This window comes from Lipotes vexillifer, unplaced genomic scaffold (assembly GCF_000442215.2).
Source record: "Lipotes vexillifer unplaced genomic scaffold, Lipotes_vexillifer_v1.1 scaffold926, whole genome shotgun sequence".
In the NCBI taxonomy this organism is placed as follows: Eukaryota; Metazoa; Chordata; class Mammalia; order Artiodactyla; family Lipotidae; genus Lipotes; species Lipotes vexillifer.
Window position 1 is genome coordinate 1,195,728 of NW_006798085.1, and position 20,301 is coordinate 1,216,028.

Below are 20,301 nucleotides of genomic sequence, written 5' to 3' on the forward strand. Positions count from 1 at the left end.
AGTGACTCCTGTCCCCCACCCCCTCCACACCAGAGGCCCAGGCAGGACTGTTTCTTTTCTTTTTTTCTTAATTTTAATTTAAAAATTTTTTATTGCAGTATAGTTGATTTACAGTGTTGTGTTAGTTTCAGGTGTACAGCAAAGTGATTTGGTTATATGTGGGTATATATAGATACATATGTATACATGTATTACATGTATATACATATGTATATATATACGCATATATATATCCTTTTTCAGATTCTTTTCCATTATAGGTTGTTACAAGATATTGAGTAGAGTTCCCTGTGCTGTCCAGTAGGTCTTTGTTGGTTATGTGTTTCATACACAGTAGTGTGTATCTGTTAATCTTAAACTCCTAGGGGGACTTTTTCTTACCTGCCAGAGCTGTTTCTGTCCCTTGCTTCTCATCCGTGTTCAGTGTTTATGGAGCTTTGTTCCCCGATGGGGGATAGTCTTAGGAACTTTCCCCAACAGGAGGCGGGCTAAGGAGTGGGCTGCCCTTACCCCAAACAATGAAGTCAGTCTAGCAGGGCAAGAGATGTGGGCCAGCAGGCCTTGCAGCGCTGGGGAAAGTCCCCATGAGCCCATGCACTTACATTATGTGGCTGCAGAACAGGGCCTGCAAGTATGTATTAGAGAGGAGGAGGGGGATGAGCCTGTGTGTCTATCATGGGGGCAACTGGGTCCCTGGGCCCTGACAGTCACCCTGGGCCTGACAGTCGTCCTTCTGTGGCATTTGGCACAAGTCACCATCCCTGGTCAGAAGCTGATGGCACCTCGTCCAGGTCCCCAGGATTAAGCCCAAACTCCTCATCCCCCTGTCCTGACTCAGAGATTGTCTCCGTTGCCCTTTTCAGCCTCCCTTCCCAGCAGCCCCTTCACCACCATTCAACACCCTCCACACATTTCCTGAAGGACTGGATGGGATGAAACTGAAAGCAAGGAAGGTTTGCAGGCCAAGGCGGAGCGCATGGTGGCTGCTCACCAGCGAGGCTCCCCTGTAGAGGCTTCTGAGCCTCAGAGAGGACAGTGCTTACGTGGGGCCTCTGCATCAGACGAGACACCCAGAATCCAAACGTTTCCCACCATCCTGACTCCCGCCAGTCTGCCCTGAGCCACCGTCATATCTGCATGGATTATTGATTGCCATCCTCCCTCAAAAGGCTCCTTCTTCTTCCCTGGCCCTTTAAAACCGGAAAGCAATTCTTTCCTTTTTCTGCTCAAAACCCCACACTGACACCCCATTTCAGTCAGAGGAGAAGGCCAAGGCCTTACACCCTCTGGCCCTGTCAAGCTCTCTGACGTCACCTCCTCAGCTCCTTTCACTCACTCAGCTCCAGGCTTCTGCTCCTCCGCACCCGCCAGGCACACCCCACCTGTGACCTCCTCCTCCCCAATCACGTTGTCACCGAAAGACCATAGACAGCTGGGCCTCATAAACCGAAATGTAGACTCGGGGTGCCATGTGTGCCCTGGGCTCCTCCCTGCCCCCTCTCCCCGCATCCACACTGGCTCTGGAGGCCTCTCAGCAGCCCCATCCTTGCCTCCACTCACTTCTCACACCAGAGCTCCATCTACACTTCTCTGCACAAGTGTGCAAGAGGGTGTCACAATCGTAGCCCGGGCCATGCCCAAGTGGGTAAAGTGCAGGTGGGTAGACAGTTGGAAGGAACTGGACAAGCAGCCGCAGCGGGTACTCCTGTGGTCCTGTGGGCGGGGGAGGGCAGGTTAGGGGGTGGAGACTAGGCAGGGGCTGAAGAAGAAAGCAGAAAGGGAGGAAACCCCACCAGCCCCTGAGCAGGTGGGACTGGCCAGCCCAACTGCACTTACCGGGAGCCACTGGGACCCTGGCCATAATGCTCTTGCCCTCCAAGAAGGACCTCAAGACCGCCCTGGAGGTCTTTGCTCTTTTCCAGTGGGCCCTCAGCGCCTTGGCTATCGGTGAGTCTTCGGCCTTTGGCAGGCTGACCAAAAGTCCTGGTTTGCCTGGGACTGAGGGCTTATAGGGTTTAGCGGGACTCTCGATGCTGAAATCTGGGTTATCTCAGGCAAAGCAGGACAGTTGGCCACCCGGGCCTCTAGCCTGATGCGCTTGGGCATGGTCCACGTGGAATCTGTGAGTGCGCACATGAGTATGGGTGCCTGCCTGTGCAGGAATGTGTGTGCACGTGTGTGTGAGCCAGCCCTGTGGCCGGTGTGTGTAGTGAGCCCTCCTGGGTCGTCAGTGGGGCCTGGAAGGCATGTCTGGGGAAGATGGGGAGCAGGTCCGCTGAGGCCTGCCAAGGAAATGGGCTTAGCTGCAACCTTGGGGACCTGAGCAGACCATCGGTGTGAGACAGTTGTCCTGGTGGCAGAGGGAGCTCTGAAAACCTCTTGTCCAAAAGAATTCATCCATTTATCCATCCGTTTTCCCCTTCTATCCACACCACAAATACTTTGTGAAAGTTCCTTAGATGCTGGCTATGGTACTGTAGGTGCTGAAGCAAACCATCCCTATGGGAGGGGGGGCCTGGAACAAAATTCTCACTCTTTTTTTTTTTTGGTACGCGGGCCTCTGACTGTTGTGGACTCTCCCGTTGTGGAGCAGAGGCTCCGGACGTGCAGGCTCAGCGGCCATGGTTCACGGGCCTAGTCCCTCCGCGGCACGTGGGATCTTCCCAGATCGGGGCATGAACCCATGTCCCCTGCATCGGCAGGCAGAATCTCAACCAGTGCACCACCAGGGAAGCCCAAAATTCTCATTTTTTAAGTGGTTTAGGTGAGTACTTGTCTGGAGGCAGGGTCATGACCTAAATGACCTTGGAAGATATCTGGGAAGGAAGAATGCAGGTGGGCCCTGGGAGCCTGAGACTTACCAGTCAATAGGGAGAGTGGGCTGGAGAACAGGGATTGGGGGGCTCAGATGCCTGCCTGGGGTGGGTATCAGGATGACTGAATGCTAAAAAGCTCAGTGTTAACCTAGGAATTATGGGCAATCAGAGCTGGAAGAGACCAGGAGAAAGGAATTCATATGTACTAGCTACTTACTTTGTGCCAGGCATTTGCATACCTATGGTTTCATTTTAGCCTGCTGCCAACCTTATGAGGTAGAAGCTATTGTTATGCATAATAATACACACTAATAGCTACACACACACAAAATGATAGCTTGCACTCATATAGTATTAGCTAACATCTATTGCACTTTTTTTTTTCATGCCAGATACTCTTCTAAGCACCTGACATGCCTAATCATCTCCATTGTACAGATGAGGAAGTTGAGGTACATGCAGTACAAGTGGGCCATCCAAGATTGCGTAGCTAGCAAGTGGAAGAGCTGGCCTGGGAGCTGAATCCACAAGGGCCTGATTCTGGCCTGTGAGCTCCTGTCCCTAGCTCCTGCATCTCCTTACTTACTGCTGACTGGGAGGCTGGGTGTGGACGTGGCCCTGGAGTACATGTTAGGCCAGAGAGGAAGGAGGAAGCCAGGCCTTCTGCGTATGTAAACATTATCGACTGAAAGGGGAAAAAGGTCAGCTCCGAATGGCCTCTTGCTGAGGACCAGGGCCCCAGCCGGGCCTCTGCTCTCTCCCTCCATGCAGCCCAGGCCTTGGGGCCCTCTCCTCAGTGAGAGCTGAGTTCCCTTTCTTGAGCTCTTGTCCTATCTCCACAGACTTGCCTCATTACCACTGCCTCCCCTCACTGCCACCATGTTCCCATGAGAGAGCAGAGTCCCCAAGGCCTAGGAGCTGACACTGCGTTGAGGGAGAAGTATGACCATTATGGACGGCCAGCCCAGGCCAGGCCCATGTTGGGGGCTGGAGCCTTTAGACTGGTAGTTCCCTTTCCTCAGTCTTGTCCAGAATGTTGCTCCTCAGAGGTAACCACTGTTAATAGTTTGTGTGTATGTAGCCAGAGATTATGGATATAAAAAATATATATTTCACCACATGCATGCGTGTGCATGCACATACACATATAGCCAAGGGGCAGAAAAATATGGATGTTAAAAACACAGTCTTGGGCTTCCCTGGTGGCGCAGTGGTTGAGAGTCCGTCTGCCGATGCAGGGGACACGGGTTCGTGCCCCGGTCCGGGAAGATCCCATATGCCACGGAGCGGCCGGGGCCGTGAGCCGTGGCCGCTGAGCCTGCGTGTCCGGAGCCTGTGCTCTGCAACGGGAGAGGCCACAGCAGTGAGAGGCCCACGTACCACAAAACAAAACAAAACAAAACAAAAACACAGTCTTGGGCTTCCCTGGTGGTGCAGTGGTTGAGAGTCCGCCTGCCGATGCAAGGGACACGGGTTCGTGCCCCGGTCCAGGAAGATCCCACATGCCGCAGAGCGGCTGGGCCCGTGAGCCATGGCCGCTGAGCCTGCGCGTCCGGAGCCTGTGCTCCACAACGGGAGAGGCCACAACAGTGAGAGGCTCGCGTACTGCAAAAAACAAAAAAAAACAAAAAAAACCCAACACAGTCTGACCCAGACTGCCTGTGTTCAAATTCCAGCTCTACTCCTTGCTATCTGTGTTCCTTCAGCAGGTTATTGATTTTCTCTGAGTCTTGTTTTCTTCATTTGTAAAAAGGGCGTGTGAGAGTGTATTAATTGGGCTGGCCCATGTACGCTGTGGTAACCAAGTAATGTGGCAATCTCAGTGGCTTAACTCAACAAATGCTTATTTCTTGCTCATGTTAAACATCCAACACAGGTTGGTGGGAATCTCTGCTCTCTGTGGACACAAATGTTCAGGCTGATGGAGGCCCCGCCAAACTGTGAGGCTGCAAAATGCGGCTTCAGAGATGACTACCAAGTTGGCAGGAAAGGGAAGAGAGGCCTCATGCACACTCCTTTCTGCCACTACCAGAATGGCAGGTGTAAACAACAATGAGTCTTATTCTGAACTTCATTAATTATGAGGTTGAGATCTTTTCATGTATTTATCAGCAATTAGTATTTCTTTTTCTGTTAAGGGCCCATTCATGACCTTTTTCCATTTTTTCTATTAAATTTCAGTTGACTCTTAGAGGACAAATAAGAAATAAATGAAGAAGGAAGAGTGTTCAGGGCAGAGACTGGGCAACAGCTGACAAGGCTGGGATGAGGGGAGAGCGTAAAGCATTCAAGAAGTAGCCAGTGGTTAAGTGGGATGAGGGGGTAAGAGGCACAGAACTGACGCTCAATACGTAGTGAATGAATGAAAGGGAGAGAGAAGACAGAGGAGACTGGCAAAAGAGGCAGGGGACAGATTGCGTAGGCCATTGTCAACCATGGAAAAGTGTTTGGACTTTTGCCATGTGGAGCCATAACTGGGTTGGGCACAGGGCAACGGCATCAGATTGGTGTTTTTGAGAGATCACTACAGTTATTTCTGGGTAGCAAACTGATTTTTTTTAATTAATTAATTTTTTTACATCTTTATTGGAGTATAATTGCTCTACAATGGTGTGCTAGCTTCTGCTCCACAACAAAGTGAATCAGCTATACATACACACACGTTTCCATATCTCCTCCCTCCTGTGTCTCCCTCCTGCCCACCCTCCCCATCCCACCCCTCCAGGCGGTCGGTCACAAAGCACTGAGCTGGTCTCCCTGTGCCACGCGGCTGCCTCCCACCAGCCATCAACTTCACGCCCGGTAGTGTATACATGTCCATGCCACTCTCTCGCCCCGTCACCGCCCACCCCTCCCCCTCCCCATATCCCCAAGTCCATTCCCTAGTAGGTCTGTGTCTTTATTCCTGTCTTACCCCCTAGGCTCCTCATGATATATTTTTTTGCTTAAATTCCATATATATGTGTTAGCATACGGTATTTGTCCATCTCTTTCCATCTTACTTCACTCTGTATGACAGACTCTAGGTCCATCCACCTCATTACAAGTAGCTCAATTTCGTTTCTGTTTATGGCCGAGTAATATTTCGTTGTATATATGTGCCACATCTTCTTTATCCATTCAACCAATGATGGACACTTAGGTTGTTTCCATCTCCAGGCTATTTTAAATAGAGCTGCAATGAACATTTTGGTACATGACTCTTTTTGAATTATGGTTTTCTCAGGGTATATGCCCAGTAGTGGGATTGCTGGGTCATATCGTAGTTCTATTTGCAGTTTTTAAAGGAACCTCCATACTGTTCTCCATAGTGGCTGTACCAAGTCACATTCTCACCAGCAGTGCAAGAGTGTTGCCTTTTCTCCACACCCTCTCCAGCATTTATTGTTTCTAGATTTTTTGATGATGGCCAATCTGACTGGTGTGAGATGATATCTCATTGTAGTTTTGATTCACATTTCTCTAATGATTAATGATGTTGAGAATTCTTTCATGTGTTTGTTGGCAGTCTGTATATCTTCCTTGGAGAAATGTCTATTTAGGTGTTCTGCCTATTTTTGGATTGAGTTGTTTGTTTTTTTGTTATTGAGCTGCATGAGTTGCTTATAAATTTTGGAGATTCATCCTTTGTCAGTTGTTTCATTTGCAAATATTTTCTCCCATTCTGAGGGCTGTCTTTTGGTCTTGTTTATGGTTTCCTTTGCTGTGCAAAAGCTTAGAAGTTTCATTAGGTCCCATTTGTTTATTTTTGTTTTTATTTCCATTTCTCTAGGAGGTGGGTCAAAAAGGATCTTGCTGTGATTTATGTCATAGAGTGTTCTGCCTATGTTTTCCTCTAAGAGTTTGATAGTTTCTGACCTTACATTTAGGTCTTTAATCCATTTTGAGCTTATTCTTGTGTATGGTGTTAGGGAGTGATCTAATCTTGTACTTTTACATATACCTGTCCAGTTTTCCCAGCAACACTTACTGAAGAGGGCTGTCCTTTCTCCACTGTACATTCCTGCGTCCTTTATCAAAGATAAGGTGACCATATGTGCATGGGTTTTTCTCTGGGTTTTCTATCCTGTTCCATTGGTCTATCTTTCTGTTTTTGTGCCAGTACCATACTGCCCTGATTACTGTAGCTTTGTAGTATAGTCTGAAGCCAGGAAGCCTGATTCCTCCAGCTCCATTTTTCGTTCTCAAGATTGCTTTGGCTATTTGGGGTCTTTTGTGTTTCCATACAAATTGTGAAATTTATTGTTCTAGTTCTGTGAAAAATGCCAGTGGTAGCTTGATAGGGATTGCATTGAATCTGTAGATTGCTTTGGGTAGTAGAGTCATTTTCACAATGTTGATTCTTCCAATCCAAGAACATGGTATATCTCTCCATCTATTTGTATCATCTTTAATTTCTTTCATCAGTGTCTTATAATTTTCTGCATACAGGTCTTTTGTCTCCTTAGGTAGGTTTATTCCTAGATATTTTATTCTTTTTGTTGCAATGGTAAATGGGAGTGCTTTCTTGATTTCACTTTCAGATTTTTCATCATTAGTGTATAGGAATGCCAGAAATTTCTGTGTATTAATTTTGTATCCTGCTACTTTACCAAATTCATTGATGAGCTCTAGTAGTTTTCCTGTAGCATCTTTAGAATTCTCTATGTATAGTATCATGTCATCTGCAAACAGTGACAGCTTTACTTCTTTTCTGATTTGGATTCATTTTATTTCATTTTCTTCTCTGATTGCTGTGGCTAAAACTTCCAAAACTATGTTGAATAATAGTGGTGAGAGTGGGCAACCTTGTCTTCTTCCTGATCTTAGTGGAAATGGTTTCAGTTTTTCACCATTGAGGTTGATGTTGGCTGTGGGTTTGCCATATATGTTCTTTATTATGTTGAGGAAAGTTCCCTCTATGCCTACTTTCTGCAGGGTTTTTATCATAAATGGGTATTGAATTTTGTCAAAAGCTTTTTCTGCATCTATTGAGATGATCATATGGTTTTTCTCCTTCAATTTGTTAATATGGTTAATCACATTGATAGATTTGCGTATATTGAAGAATCCTTGCATTCCTGGAATAAACCCCACTTGATCATGGTGTATGATCCTTTTAATGTGCTGTTGGATTCTGTTTGCTAGTATTTTGTTGAGGATTTTTGCATCTATGTTCATCAGTGATATTGGCCTGTAGTTTTCTTTCTTTGTGACATCCTTGTCTGGTTTTGGTATCAAGGTGATGGTGGCCTCGTAGAATGAGTTTGGGAGTGTTCCTCCCTCTGCTATATTTTGGAAGAGTTTGAGAAGGATAGGTGTTAGCTCTTCTCTAAATGTTTGATAGAATTCGCCTGGTCCTGGGCTTTTTTTTTTGTTGGAAGATTTTTAATCACAGTTTCATTTTCAGTGCTTGTGATTGGTCAGTTCATATTTTCTATTTCTTCCTGGTTCAGTCTTTGCAGGTTGTGCATTTCTAAGAATTTGTCCATTTCTTCCAGGTTGTCCATTTTATTGGCATAGAGTTGCTTGTATCCATCTCTCATGATCTTTTGTATTTCTGCAGTGTCAGTTGTTACTTCTCCTTTTTCATTTCTAATTCTATAGATTTGAGTCTTCTTCCTTTGTTTCTTGATGAGTCTGGCTAATGGTTTATCAATTTTGTTTATATTCTCAAAGAACTAGCTTTTAGTTTTATTAATCTTTGCTATTGTTACCTTCATTTCTTTTTCATTTATTTCTGATCTGATTTTTATGATTTCTTTCCTTCTGCTAACTTTGGGGTGTTTTTCTTCTTCTTTCTCTAATTGATTTAGGTGCAAGGTTATGTTGTTTATTCGAGATGTTTCCTGTTTCTTAAGGTAGGATTGTGTTGCTATAAACTTCCCTCTTAGAACTGCTTTTGCTGCATCCCATAGGTTGTGGGTTGTCGTGTCTCTATTGTCATTTGTTTCTAGGTATTTTTTTATTTCCTCTTTGATTTCTTCAGTGATCACCTCGTTATTAAGTAGTGTATTGTTTAGCTTCCATATGTTTGTATTTTTTACAGATCTTTTCCTGTAATTGATATCTAGTCTCATAGCGTTGTGGTCGGAAAAGATACTTGATACAATTTCAATATTCTTCAATTTACCAAGGCTTGATTTGTGACCCAAGATATGATCTATCCTGGAGAATGTTCCATGGGCACCTGAGAAAAATGTGTATTCTGTTGTTTTTGGATGGAATGTCCTATAAATATCAATTAAGTCCATCTTGTTTAATGTATCATTTAAAGCTTGTGTTTCCTTATTTATTTTCATTTTGGATGATCTGTCCTTTGGTGATAGCAGGGTGTTAAAGTCCCCTACAATGAATGTGTTACTGTCGATTTCCCCTTTTATGGCTGTTAGTATTTGACTTATGTATTGAGGTGCTCCTATTTTGGGTGCATAAATACTTACAATTGTTATATCTTCTTCTTGGATCGATCCCTTGATCATTATGTAGTGTCCTTCTTTGTCTCTTGTAATAGTCTTTATTTTAAAGTGTCTTTTGTCTGATATGAGAATTGCTACTCCAGCTTTCCTTTGGTTTCCATTTGCATGGAATATCTTTTTCCATCCCCTTACTTTCAGTCTGTATGTGTCTCTAGTTCTGAAGTGGGTTTCTTGTAGACAGCATATATATTGGTCTTGTTTTTGTATCCATTCAGCCAATCTGTGTCTTTTGTCGGGAGCATTTAATCCGTTTACTTTTAAGGTAATTATCAATATGTATGTTCCTATTCCCATTTTCTTGTTTTGGGTTCGTTATTGTAGGTCTTTTCCTTCTCTTGTGTTTCCTGCCTAGAGCAGTTCCTTTAGCAGTTGCTGTAAAGCTTGTTTGGTGGTGCTGAACTCTCTCAGCTTTTGCTTGTCTGTAAAGGTTTTAATTTCTCCATCAAATCTGAATGACATCCTTGCTGGTTAGAGTAATCTTGGTTGCAGGTTTTTCTCCTTCATCACTTTACATATGTCTTGCCAGTCCCTTCTGGCTTGCAGAGTTTCTGCTGAAAGATCACCTGTAACCTTATGGGGATTCCCTTGTATGTTATTTGTTGTTTTTCCCTTGCTGCTTTTAATATTTTTCCTTTGTATTTAATTTTTGATAGTTTGATTACTATGTGTCTTGGCGCGTTTCTCCTTGGAATTATCCTGTATGGGACTCTCTGTGCTTCCTGGACTTGATTAACTCTTTCCTTTCCCATATTAGGGTAGTTTTCAACTATAATCTCTTCAAATATTTTCTCAGTCCCTTTCTTTTTCTCTTCTTCTTCTGGGACCCCTATAATTCGAATGTTGGTGCGTTTAATGTTGTCCCAGAAGTCTCTGAGACTGTCCTCAGTTCTTTTCATTCTTGTTTCTTTATTCTGCTCTGCAGTAGTTATTTCCACTATTTTGTCTTCCAGGTCACTTATCCGTTTTTCTGCCTCAGTTATTCTGCTATTGATCACTTCTAGAGAATTTTAAACTTCAATTATTGTGTTGTTCATCACTTTTTGTTTGCTCTTTAGTTCTTCTAGGTCCTTGTTAAATGATTCTTGCATTTTCTCGATTCTATTTCCAAGATTTTGGATCATGTTTACTATCATTATTCTGAATTCTTTTTCAGGTAGACTGCATATTTTGTCTTCATTTGTTAGGTCTGGTGGGTTTTTATCTTGCTCCTGTCCTTCATCTGCTGTGTGTTTCTCTGTCTTGTCATTTTGCTTATCTTACTGTGTTTGGGGTCTCCTTTTGGTAGGCTGCAGGTTTGTAGTTCCCGTTGTTTTTGGAGTCTGGCCCCAGTTGGTAAGGTCAGTTCAGTGGGTTGTGTAGGCTTCCTGGTGGAGGGGACTAGTGCCTGTGTTCTGGTGGATGAGGCTGGATCTTGTCTTTCTGGTGGGCAGGTCCACATCTGGTGGTGTGTTTTGGGGTGTCTGTGGACTTTTGATTTTAGGCAGCCTCTCTGCTAATGGGTGGGGTTGTGTTCCTGTCTTGCTAGTTGTTTGGCATAGGGTGTCCAGCACTGTAGCTTGCTGTTCATTGAGTGAAGCTGGGTGCTGGTGTTGAGATGGAGATCTCTGGGAGATTTTCGCCATTTGATATTATGTGGAGCTGGGAGGTCTCTTGTGGACCTGTGTTCTGAAGTTGGCTCTCCCATCTCAGAGGCACAGCACTGACTCCTGGTTACAGCACCAAGAGCCTTTCATCCACACGGCTCAGAATAAAAGGGAGAAAAAGTAGAAAGAAAGAAAGAAAGAAAGAAGGAAAGAAAGAAAGAAAGAAAGGAGGAAAGGAAGAAACAAAGAAGAAAGAAAGAAGGAGGGAGGGGGGGAGGAAGGAAGGAAGGAGGGAGGGAAGGAAAGAAAGAAAGAAAATAAAATAAAGTAAGATAAAATAAAATAAAGTTATTAAAATAAAAAATAATTATTAAGAAATTTTTTTTAAAAAAGAAAGAAAAAAAATGGACGGATAGAACCCTAGGACAAATGGTGAGAGCAAAGCTAGACAAACAAAATCTCACACAGAAGCATGCACTAACACACTCACAAAAAGAGGAAAAGGGAAAAAATAATATATCTTGTTCTCAAAGTCCACCTCCTCAATTTGGTATGATTCTTTGTCTATTCAGGTATTCCACAGATGCAGGGTACATCAAGTTGATTGTGGAGCTTTAATCCGCTGTTCCTAAGGCTGCTGGGAGAGATTTCCCTTTCTCTTCTTTGTTGTCACAGCTCCCTGGGCTCAGCTTTGGATTTGGCCCTGCCTCTGTGTGTAGGTCGCCGGAGGGCGTCTGTTTTTTGCTCAGACAGGACGGGGTTAAAGGAACCGCTGATTCAGGGGCTCTGGGTCACTCAGGCCGGGGGGAGGGAGGGGCACGGAGTGCGGGGCCAGCCTGCGTTGGCAAAGGCCGGAGTGACGTTGCACCAGCCTGAGGCGCGCCGTGCGTTCTCCCGGGGGAGTTGTCTCTGGATCACGGGACCGTGGCAGTGGCAGGCCTCACAGGCTCCCCGGAAGGGGTTGTGGATAGTGACCTGTGCTCGCACACAGGCTTCTTGGTGGCGGCCGCAGCAGCCTTAGCGTCTCATGCCCGTCTCTGGCGTGTGCGCTTTTAGCCGCGGCTCGCGCCCGTGTCTGGAGCTCCTTTAAGCAGCGCTCTTAATCCCCTCTCCTCGCGCACCAGGAAACAAATAGGGAAGAAAAAGTCTCTTGCCTCTTCGGCAGGTCCAGACTTTTCCCCGGACTCCCTCCCGGCTAGCTGTGGCTCACTAGCCCCCTTCAGGCTGTGTTCACGCCACCAACCCCAGTCCTCTCCCTGCGCTCTGACCGAAGCCCGAGCCTCAGCTCCCAGCCCCGCTCGCCCTGGCGGGTGAGCACACAAGCCTCTCGGGCTGGTGAGCGCCGGTCGGCACCGATCCTCTGTGCGGGAGTCTCTCCGCTTTGCCTTCCGCACCCCTGTTGCTGCGCTCTCTTCCATGGCTCCGAAGCTTCCCCCCTCCGCCACCCGCAGTCTTCGCCTGCGAAGGGGCTTCCTAGTGTGTGGAGACCTTTCCTCCTTCACAGCTCCCTCCCACTGGTTCAGGATCCATCTCTATCCTTTTGTCTGTTTATTCTTTTGCCCTACCCAGGTACGTGGGGGGGTTTCTTGCCTTTTGGGAGGTCTGAGGTCTTCTGCCAGCGTTCAGTAGGTGTTCTGTAGGAGCTGTTCCACGTGTAGCTGTATTTCTGGTGTATCTGTGGGGAGGAAGGTGATCTCCACGTCTTACTCTTCCGCCATCTTCCCCTCGTCCCACAAACTGATTATAGGATGAGGCTGTCGCTCTAGTTCACGTCAGAGATTGTGGTGATTTCAGCCAGCTCAGAAGTAATTGTGAAGGGGAGAAGAGCAGAGATTCAAGAAATTGGAGTAGAATTAGAAGGACTTGATGATCAGAAGATGTGGGAGAGAGAAAGAGAGGAGGCGAGACTGAGAATTCAGGTGTATGTGTGAGTTGGACGAGGGGCAGATGGAGCAGAGGAGACTGGCTGAAAGAGGGGTGAGGACGGAGAAGTGTCCCCGAGGCCTCTTCAATAGAGCTTGACTTTGGGCTGTATGGAGAGGTAGCCTGGAGCAGGCAGAAGAGCGCTGGGCCTGGGCTCCCAGGAGGTGACAGTTGCAGGGTTTGTCCCTCAGAGCCTTCCCAGCTCTTCACCCTACGAGTCTGCAATGGAATCGTATCCATTTGGACCCTAATGGCCTCAAGAGAAGAACCTCACACGTAGTCTGTGAGAAAGATAAGGTGGAAGCTTATCCCCACTTGGCTGGTGAAGCTCAACGGCATGTCTGTGGTCACACTCATGTTAAGGGGCAGATCCAGGATTTGTGTCACCACAGGGCACCCCTCCTGAGGCCACACTGCCTCCCAAGATGTCCCCAACTCTGTCTGGGTTCAAGCAAAACCTGAAAGAAACATGGAGTAAACCCATGAGTCCCTTTATTTCTTGAAAAAGTCAAGTCCCAACTTTGTTCCTTTTTATGGCTGAGTAATATTCCATTGTACATATGTACTACACATCTTCTTTATCCATTCCTCTGTCGATGGACACTTAGGTTGCTTCCATGTCTTGGCTATTGTAAATAGAGCTGCAATGAAAATTGGGGTGCATGTATCCTTTCAGACCATGTTTTTCTCTGCATATATGCCCAGGAGTCAGATTGCTGGATCATATGGCAGTTCTATTTTTAGATTTTAAAGTAGTCTCCATATTGTTCTCCACACTGTCCTATGTACTGTACTGTACAGTCTCTGTACTGTAAATTGGTACATAGTGGTTGTACGAATTTACTTTCCCACCAGCAGTGTAGGAGGGTTCTCTTTTCTCCACACCCTCTCCAGCATTTATTGTTTGTATATATTTTGATGATGGCCCTTCTGAGTGGTGGGAGGTGATACCTCATTGTAGTTTTGATTTGCATTTCTCTAATAATTAGCGGACTTGAGCATCTTTTCATGTGCTTTTTGGCCATCTGTATGTCTTCTTTGGAGAAATGTCTATTTAGGTCTTCTGTACATTTTTTGATTGGGATAATTGCTTCATTTTAAATTTCTTCAGTTATCTCTTAGATATCTATCAGTTGTCACTAATTCATACCCAAACTCTCCACAAACATACCAGGAATCTAGAAGTCTCGTCACCTCCACCCCCACCATTTTTAAAATTTCCTTGAGGACCTCACTGCTGGAGCCCAGCATCCTCCTGTTACAGTTCGGTCTCATGAACCGCTGTCACCTCCAGGGCCCGTGAGGCACCTTGGGTGCACAATCTAAGAAGGTATTCATTCTCAGGGTTGTACAAGTGTTGGATCAGTACTTGCCTGACCCTGAGAGTGAATGTCTCCTTGAATTTTGTGCCCTAGGCGCCTTGCTCTCCTCACCTTAGTCCTGGCCCTGCTCACTTCCTTCCTTTGTTGGATTTCTTTACCTGAATCCTATGCCATCCTGTTTTGCTTTACTCCCTCATTTTGGTGAGCACATCCTCCAGTCGTTTCCTGAGAAAGGAACGTGGGAGACAAACTCTCTGAGACTATATGTCTGAGATTGTCTTTATTCTCCCTTCATACTTGATTAATAATTTGGCTGCATATAGAATATCTTAGCTGTGTCCAGTGTAAGTATCTGAGTTTAGTGTCTCTTTGGTTCATTTTTTCGGAGAATTATCCTCCCATCGCCCAGCTGTGTAGTGGAGGGAAAGGGGTCTGGGGTTTTAACTACTTCTCTGATAGACTTTCAGTCAAGCCCTGTGCCCCACGTCTGCTCTTTGTGACACCTGGTGGTTCCAAATTCTGAGTCTTTCCTAGATTCTCCAGCGGAAACAGGCTTGCTCTTGTGCGCATACCCCTTGCAGGTAACTACATTCCAACTTTCTGGTTCTCAGTTAATCCCTCTTCCGTCCACTGTCCAGCACGCAAACATTTTGCTGCTAGCTCTCACCCACTGTTGGCGTCTCTCTGATTCTCCTTTTCCTTGCAGAGTCTCTATCTTTCAAAACATCCTTGTGGTAATTTTCATGAAGCTCCAGCAAGGAGTCACGATAAAAACATATGTTTATTCTGCCACATTCAATTAGGAGTATTTTCTGTCTTTTTAAAACTTTCTTTTGACCCACTTTCTCTCACACAGTCTTATTCACAGCTGTTTTAAAAACTGAGTCCAGTAAGAATCCTGAGCATGGCTCCCTGTGACTCATCTCCATGAAGTCTGTCCTAACTACTCTAACCTACATTGTTCCTGTCTCGTTGGAGCTTAACATGGTCCATACCTTACTCTAGCCCAGCATGGGTTCTCCTTTGTTTCTTGTTTGCCAACTCGTGTGCTCCAAACCTGGCTGAAGTTGGGTATCCTCTTTCTCTGGTGTTCCCTCCACTGATGCCTTGCAGAGATGTGGAGAGGGAAATGTGAGTTGGAGGAAGACTATTCCTGGCTCTGTCTTTCCAGAACTCCCAACCTCTGGTGGCCAAATCAGCGTGACCCACCGCTGGCTCCCTGTCACTGAATGCAGCCCAGAGTGGTGCTGGAGCAGGTCCTGGGGGGAGAGGGCTAACTGCATCGAGCAAAGTGGGGGAGGAAAACACCTTGCCTTCTAGACCTAAAACAGGTTCCCAAGGCCAGAGCGGGGATGCTGGTGCCACAGGCACGCAGGCCATGTGCTGGGTGAGGAGGTAAGAGTGTCGCGTGAGCCTGGCTGAGGGGGTGTGTGACCTTGGGGTGGACAGAGCCCCAGAGGGCGGGCAAGTGTGAGGGACTGTTCACAGTTCATTGACTCTGGCCTGGGCTTCCTCCAGTAAGCACTGTGATCCTTGTCAACCTCTACCTGGTAGTGTTCACGCCATACTGGCCTGTCACTGTGCTCATGCTCACCCGGCTGTCTTTTGACTGGAAGACCCCTGAGCGAGGTGAGGGCCCTGCGAGGGCTGTGTTGCCACCCACCACATGCTCTTTCTTTCTCTTCTTATACTGTGGCCAATTCCGGGCAGCCCTTCAGCCTGACCTTGTCTGGGCTGGAGAAGGTGAGGGAAGGGGTCTTTTCAAGGCGCCAGCGAGGCCCAGATAGGAACTGGAGTAGGCTAGGGGAGGGGCGGCTAGTACAGGAGAGAACTAGGCCTGTCCTAAACTGGCCCAGATGTTCATTCCCAGCCTGGGTGTTACTTAAGAGGGCAGGAAAGAGCAGGGGGTGAGGGCACCCTGAGGCAGGCCTTAAAGGGCTCTGAAGAAGACAGCGGAGGTGGCCCAAGCTCAGCTACACTGGCTCTGTTCTCAGGTGGCTGCCGGTTTACCTGCGTAAGGCACTGGTGCCTGTGGAAACAGTACTGTGATTACTTCCCACTCAAAGTGAGGAGCCGCAGATCTCCACTTGGGCCCCAGGCCCAGCCCCGACTCCAGTGGCAGTGGCTGGGTCAGGGTGGGGCATCATTCACATCGAGGCCCATGTGGCTGACGCTCCCAGGAGCTGTGTATTACCCTACCTGCATGGCCAGCCAGACACAACAGCCCTTTCCTTTCTAGGTCTCTGGCCAGAAGAAGCGTCCTCTTCCCTGGCTATACCCCTCTTGACTCCACGTTCCTCCACAGCTTTTGAAGACTCACGATCTCTCCCCTAGCCTCAACTACATCCTCGCCTGCCGTCCTCATGGGCTCATGTCCCACTCATGCTTTGGCCACTTTGCCACAGAGAAGTCAGGCTTCTCCAAGATCTTTCCTGGCATCACTCCTTATAGCCTCACACTGGGGGCCTTTTTCTGGGTGCCTTTCCTCAGAGAGTATGTCATGTCTACAGGTGAGTTGGCTCCTAGGATGTAAAGCCAAAGAAATAAATGGCTCCCCCAGAAAGAGGTGTCGGGTGAATGGGTGAGAACAAGGCCAATTCTGTGATCCCCTCTGGTCTGAAAAGCTACCATAGGTTCAGCTGCCTTATGTGAGGCTCTCCCCTCCTTTGAAGCGGTAGGGAGGAAAGTTAGCAGGTTTGGGAGATTACCAATGATCTCTTGTTTTTTTCTGCCCACCAGGGGCCTGCTCTGTGAGCCAGTCCTCCATGGACTTCCTGCTTACCCGTAGAGGCACAGGCAACATGCTGATCGTGGTGGTCAGTGGCCCGGCTGAGTGCAGATACAGCCTGCCAGCATCTACCACCTTGGTCTTGAAGAACCGCACCGGCTTTGTACGCACGGCCCTTCGGCATGGGTAAGGACACTTCTGGTCCAGACTGGGGAGAGGGGTTCCGAAAGCCCAGTGGGGAAGGAGGAAGAGGTTTTGAGGAAATGATATATAAAGAGGGAGGGGGAAAGCCGCTTCCGTGGTGGAGTAGAGCCTGGGTCACGTTCTAGAGGCATTTCTGCTTCTGAAGAAAGGCCAGCAGGCCAACCGGAACCTGATCTGCCTCAGACTAGCATCTCATCTGGACCAGTCCCTTTGTGAAAGGTGACTGGCTGCAACCCTATCTCAGAGAAAGCCAAAATTACCGTGTGGGCTAAAGGGAAGAAACCGAAAAGAAATGGCCCTTGGGTCTTAGCTTCCAGTGTTTCAGACCTTCTGGGTTTACAGGAGGGTCTGGGACTCACTTCCCTTAGCTTGCTGCTACTTTGCCCCCAGAGGCAGCTTGGGGTGGACCACGAGGCCCTCCCACCTAGCCTGGACCTGGGCCCAGCTGGGTTAGGGGCTGAGGAGCTTACAGAGAGACCCAGGGACCACTAGTGGTCAGCGTGTCTGGCTTTTAGCAGGGTCCCTACCTTTCTGGCCATCAGAGAGCATGCTTTTCCTCTGCAGGGTGGCTCTAATCCCTGCCTATGCCTTTGGGGAGACAGAACTCTACATAAAGCAGATTTTCACTCCCGGGGGTTTCGTTAATCGCTTCCAAAAATGGTTCCAGAGTATGGTACACAGCTACCCTTGTGCCTTCTACGGGCACGGCTTCATTGAGAACTCCTGGGGCCTTCTGCCCTACGCTAGGCCTGTAACCACCATTGGTGAGTTGGTCCTTGTGCTGGCAGCCTCATCTGGTACACAGGATCCAGTTCCAAAGCTGGACCTTGGCTCTGGCCATGTCCAGAGGCAGGTCACTGGCCAGGATGAGCACAGGGGTGGGGGAAGCGTGGGGAGAACCCGGGCTTGAGGGCTGAGGCCTGTTCTGAAGAGTGAGCCATTCTGATGCTTTCCCTTTCCCTTCTCCGTCTCCCCTGGCAGTTGGGAAGCCTCTGCCACTGCCCAAGATTGAGAACCCGAGCAAGAAGACGGTGGTAAAATACCATGTGGTCTATATCGATGCCCTGCACAAACTGGCCGGCACAAGACCAAGTCTGGCTTCTCAGAGACCCAGGAGCTGGTGCTAACTTGACAGACATCCCCCCGAGGTCTCTCAGCCTGGTTGGAAGGAGTGAAACAGGTGAACAGGAGGACAAAAGTCCTGATTCGGCCAGTCCTCACTGTGACAGGTACATGCGTGTGGGTGCCTGTTGGGCTGTTTTCTGGATCCCTCTTCCTCCCTTTCTCTCCTTCTAGCTCTTCTCTGCCTTTTCCTCGGGGTTACAAGGAGACGGCCCCAAAGCCAGGGAAGGCCCTAGGGGAGAGGGGTCCTGAAAGCTCCCTCACACATGCCCACTCAGCATCAGCACTGAGGAAAACAAGGCACAGAACAAAAAGCCCACCTTCTGATACTGCCTGGCCCCACCCAGCCTGTTCTGAGGGCCTAGTATCCCTGCACTTGTCTCTTCTTCTCCGGCTCTTAAGCAGCCCCATCTTCTGGCATCAAGGCCCCTCCAGGACTGGCGGCCTTGAGCTCCAGTAGGCTTTGAGTTTAGGCCCCTCCACCTTCACGCCCTGTGACTTGGATCAGTCTTCTCTGAGCCTGCTTCCTCATCTGTAAAATGGGACAAATAGTCCCTCCCCTGCTTACCTCAAAGGCTGGTGGGATGATGATATCGAAGGTGATTGAACTTTGTAAACTGGAGAGCTACACAAAAGTATTCTCCACCAACCATTTTGCCCACTTCCTGTCCCTGAGCAAGCAATGCCCTACATTTCATGACATCTCAATGTTTAAAAGAAAGTTTATCCAATTAAAAAAACATTCTAATCTATTCTTATTTTTTAAAGTTTGTCTTTTTTATTTTATTTTTTGGCCGCGCAGCACATGGGATCTTAGTTCCCCAACCGGGGATTGAACCCGTGCCCCCTGCGTTGGAAGCATGGGGAATTAACCACTGGACTGCCAAGGAAATCCCTAATCTATTTTTTAAAAAAGAAAGTTTACAGTGTAGGATCTTGTCAACAGTTGTTTGAAAGTTTAAGTAAACTTTCTAGTTGGGTGACCTTGGGGGAGCTACTTAAACTCTTTAATGGTGGTCCCCTCATCTGCAAAATGGGACGATACATCATGGGGAGCTGGAGGCTGGATCTACCAAAGCTGTTTTGGGCTGAGGCCTGAAGAATGTTATAGATGCTACGGTCTCAAGCTGAGGGTGACTCCCTGCTGTGTCTTTGCCTCAGGACAATGTTCCTTTTTGCAGGACCTCTAGCCTATCAGACATGCGGTTACAGGAAAAGACCTAGGTGATGGGGATGGGTGCGTGTGAGCTGAGGCGCAGAGAAGATGCGGGATGTTCTGACAGGAAATTCACACCACCTTCCTCCTGCTGCCCCTTCTAAAATGGGTGCCTCGGTCCTTCCCCAAGCTCATGTGTGGTGTCAAAGAAACACCTAGTGGGAATTCCCTCACGGTCCAGTGGTTAGGATTCTGGGCTTTCCCTGCTGAGGGCACAGGTTCAATCCTGGTCGGGGAACTAAGATCCCCCAAGCCACAGGGCACGGCCAACCGCCAGCACCACCACCAGAACAACAAGAGCAAAAAACAAAAGAAGCACCTAGCAGGTAGGAAGTGCTTAAGCTGATCTTAAGAACAAGGGGAAAAAGCTTTATTTGCAAAGAATAAACCATTAATTTACACAAACTTACATCCCAGTTTATATACATTATGTATAGTTTATATACACAGTATCTCACACTGAATGCTGACCCCCAAAGCAGCACTGGGCCTGCTTCAGGCCATCCTCACCACAAAGCCCACCCCCGCACCCCAGCTGGAAGCTTTTTGACTAAAGAAATGACATACCCCAACTCGACTTGGAGAGAGCCCTGAAAAGGATTACCAAAAAAAAAAAAAAAAAAAACCCATTTCCGTCTTCGTGCTCACATGGCCTAGGGAAGCCTCCAGGCAGGGACGGTGCCTGAGGCAGCGCCAGAGTGGCCTCAGGACTCCGTGGTGTTGGGCCCATCTGGAGCCTTCCATCCAGAGGCAGAAGCTGGGAGAGTGCCCTGGGGAAGGAAGCACTCTGACCAAGGCTGTGGTTATGCTTTCCCTGCCTGGCCTGGCTCCTGATGGCGGCCAAGAACTTCCAGCCTCGAGTCTGTGGGTGGTAGAAATAAGGGGGCTGTGTGGGACATGGACTGTTCCCCCCTCACCCTGCTGAGTCT

At 47.7% G+C, this 20,301-nt stretch overlaps 1 protein-coding gene across 1 annotated transcript; it reads left to right on the forward strand.

The window, feature by feature from the left end:
- The first annotated feature begins 1,862 nt into the window (after nucleotides 1-1,862).
- On the forward strand, nucleotides 1,863-18,166 carry AWAT2 (acyl-CoA wax alcohol acyltransferase 2). Its single transcript, XM_007470150.1, is given in 8 exon segments — nucleotides 1,863-1,947; nucleotides 15,621-15,731; nucleotides 16,097-16,167; nucleotides 16,408-16,612; nucleotides 16,842-17,016; nucleotides 17,599-17,798; nucleotides 18,016-18,108; nucleotides 18,111-18,166. Coding segments are annotated over 8 exon segments (996 nt in total).
- Nucleotides 18,167-20,301: the final 2,135 nt, after the last annotated feature.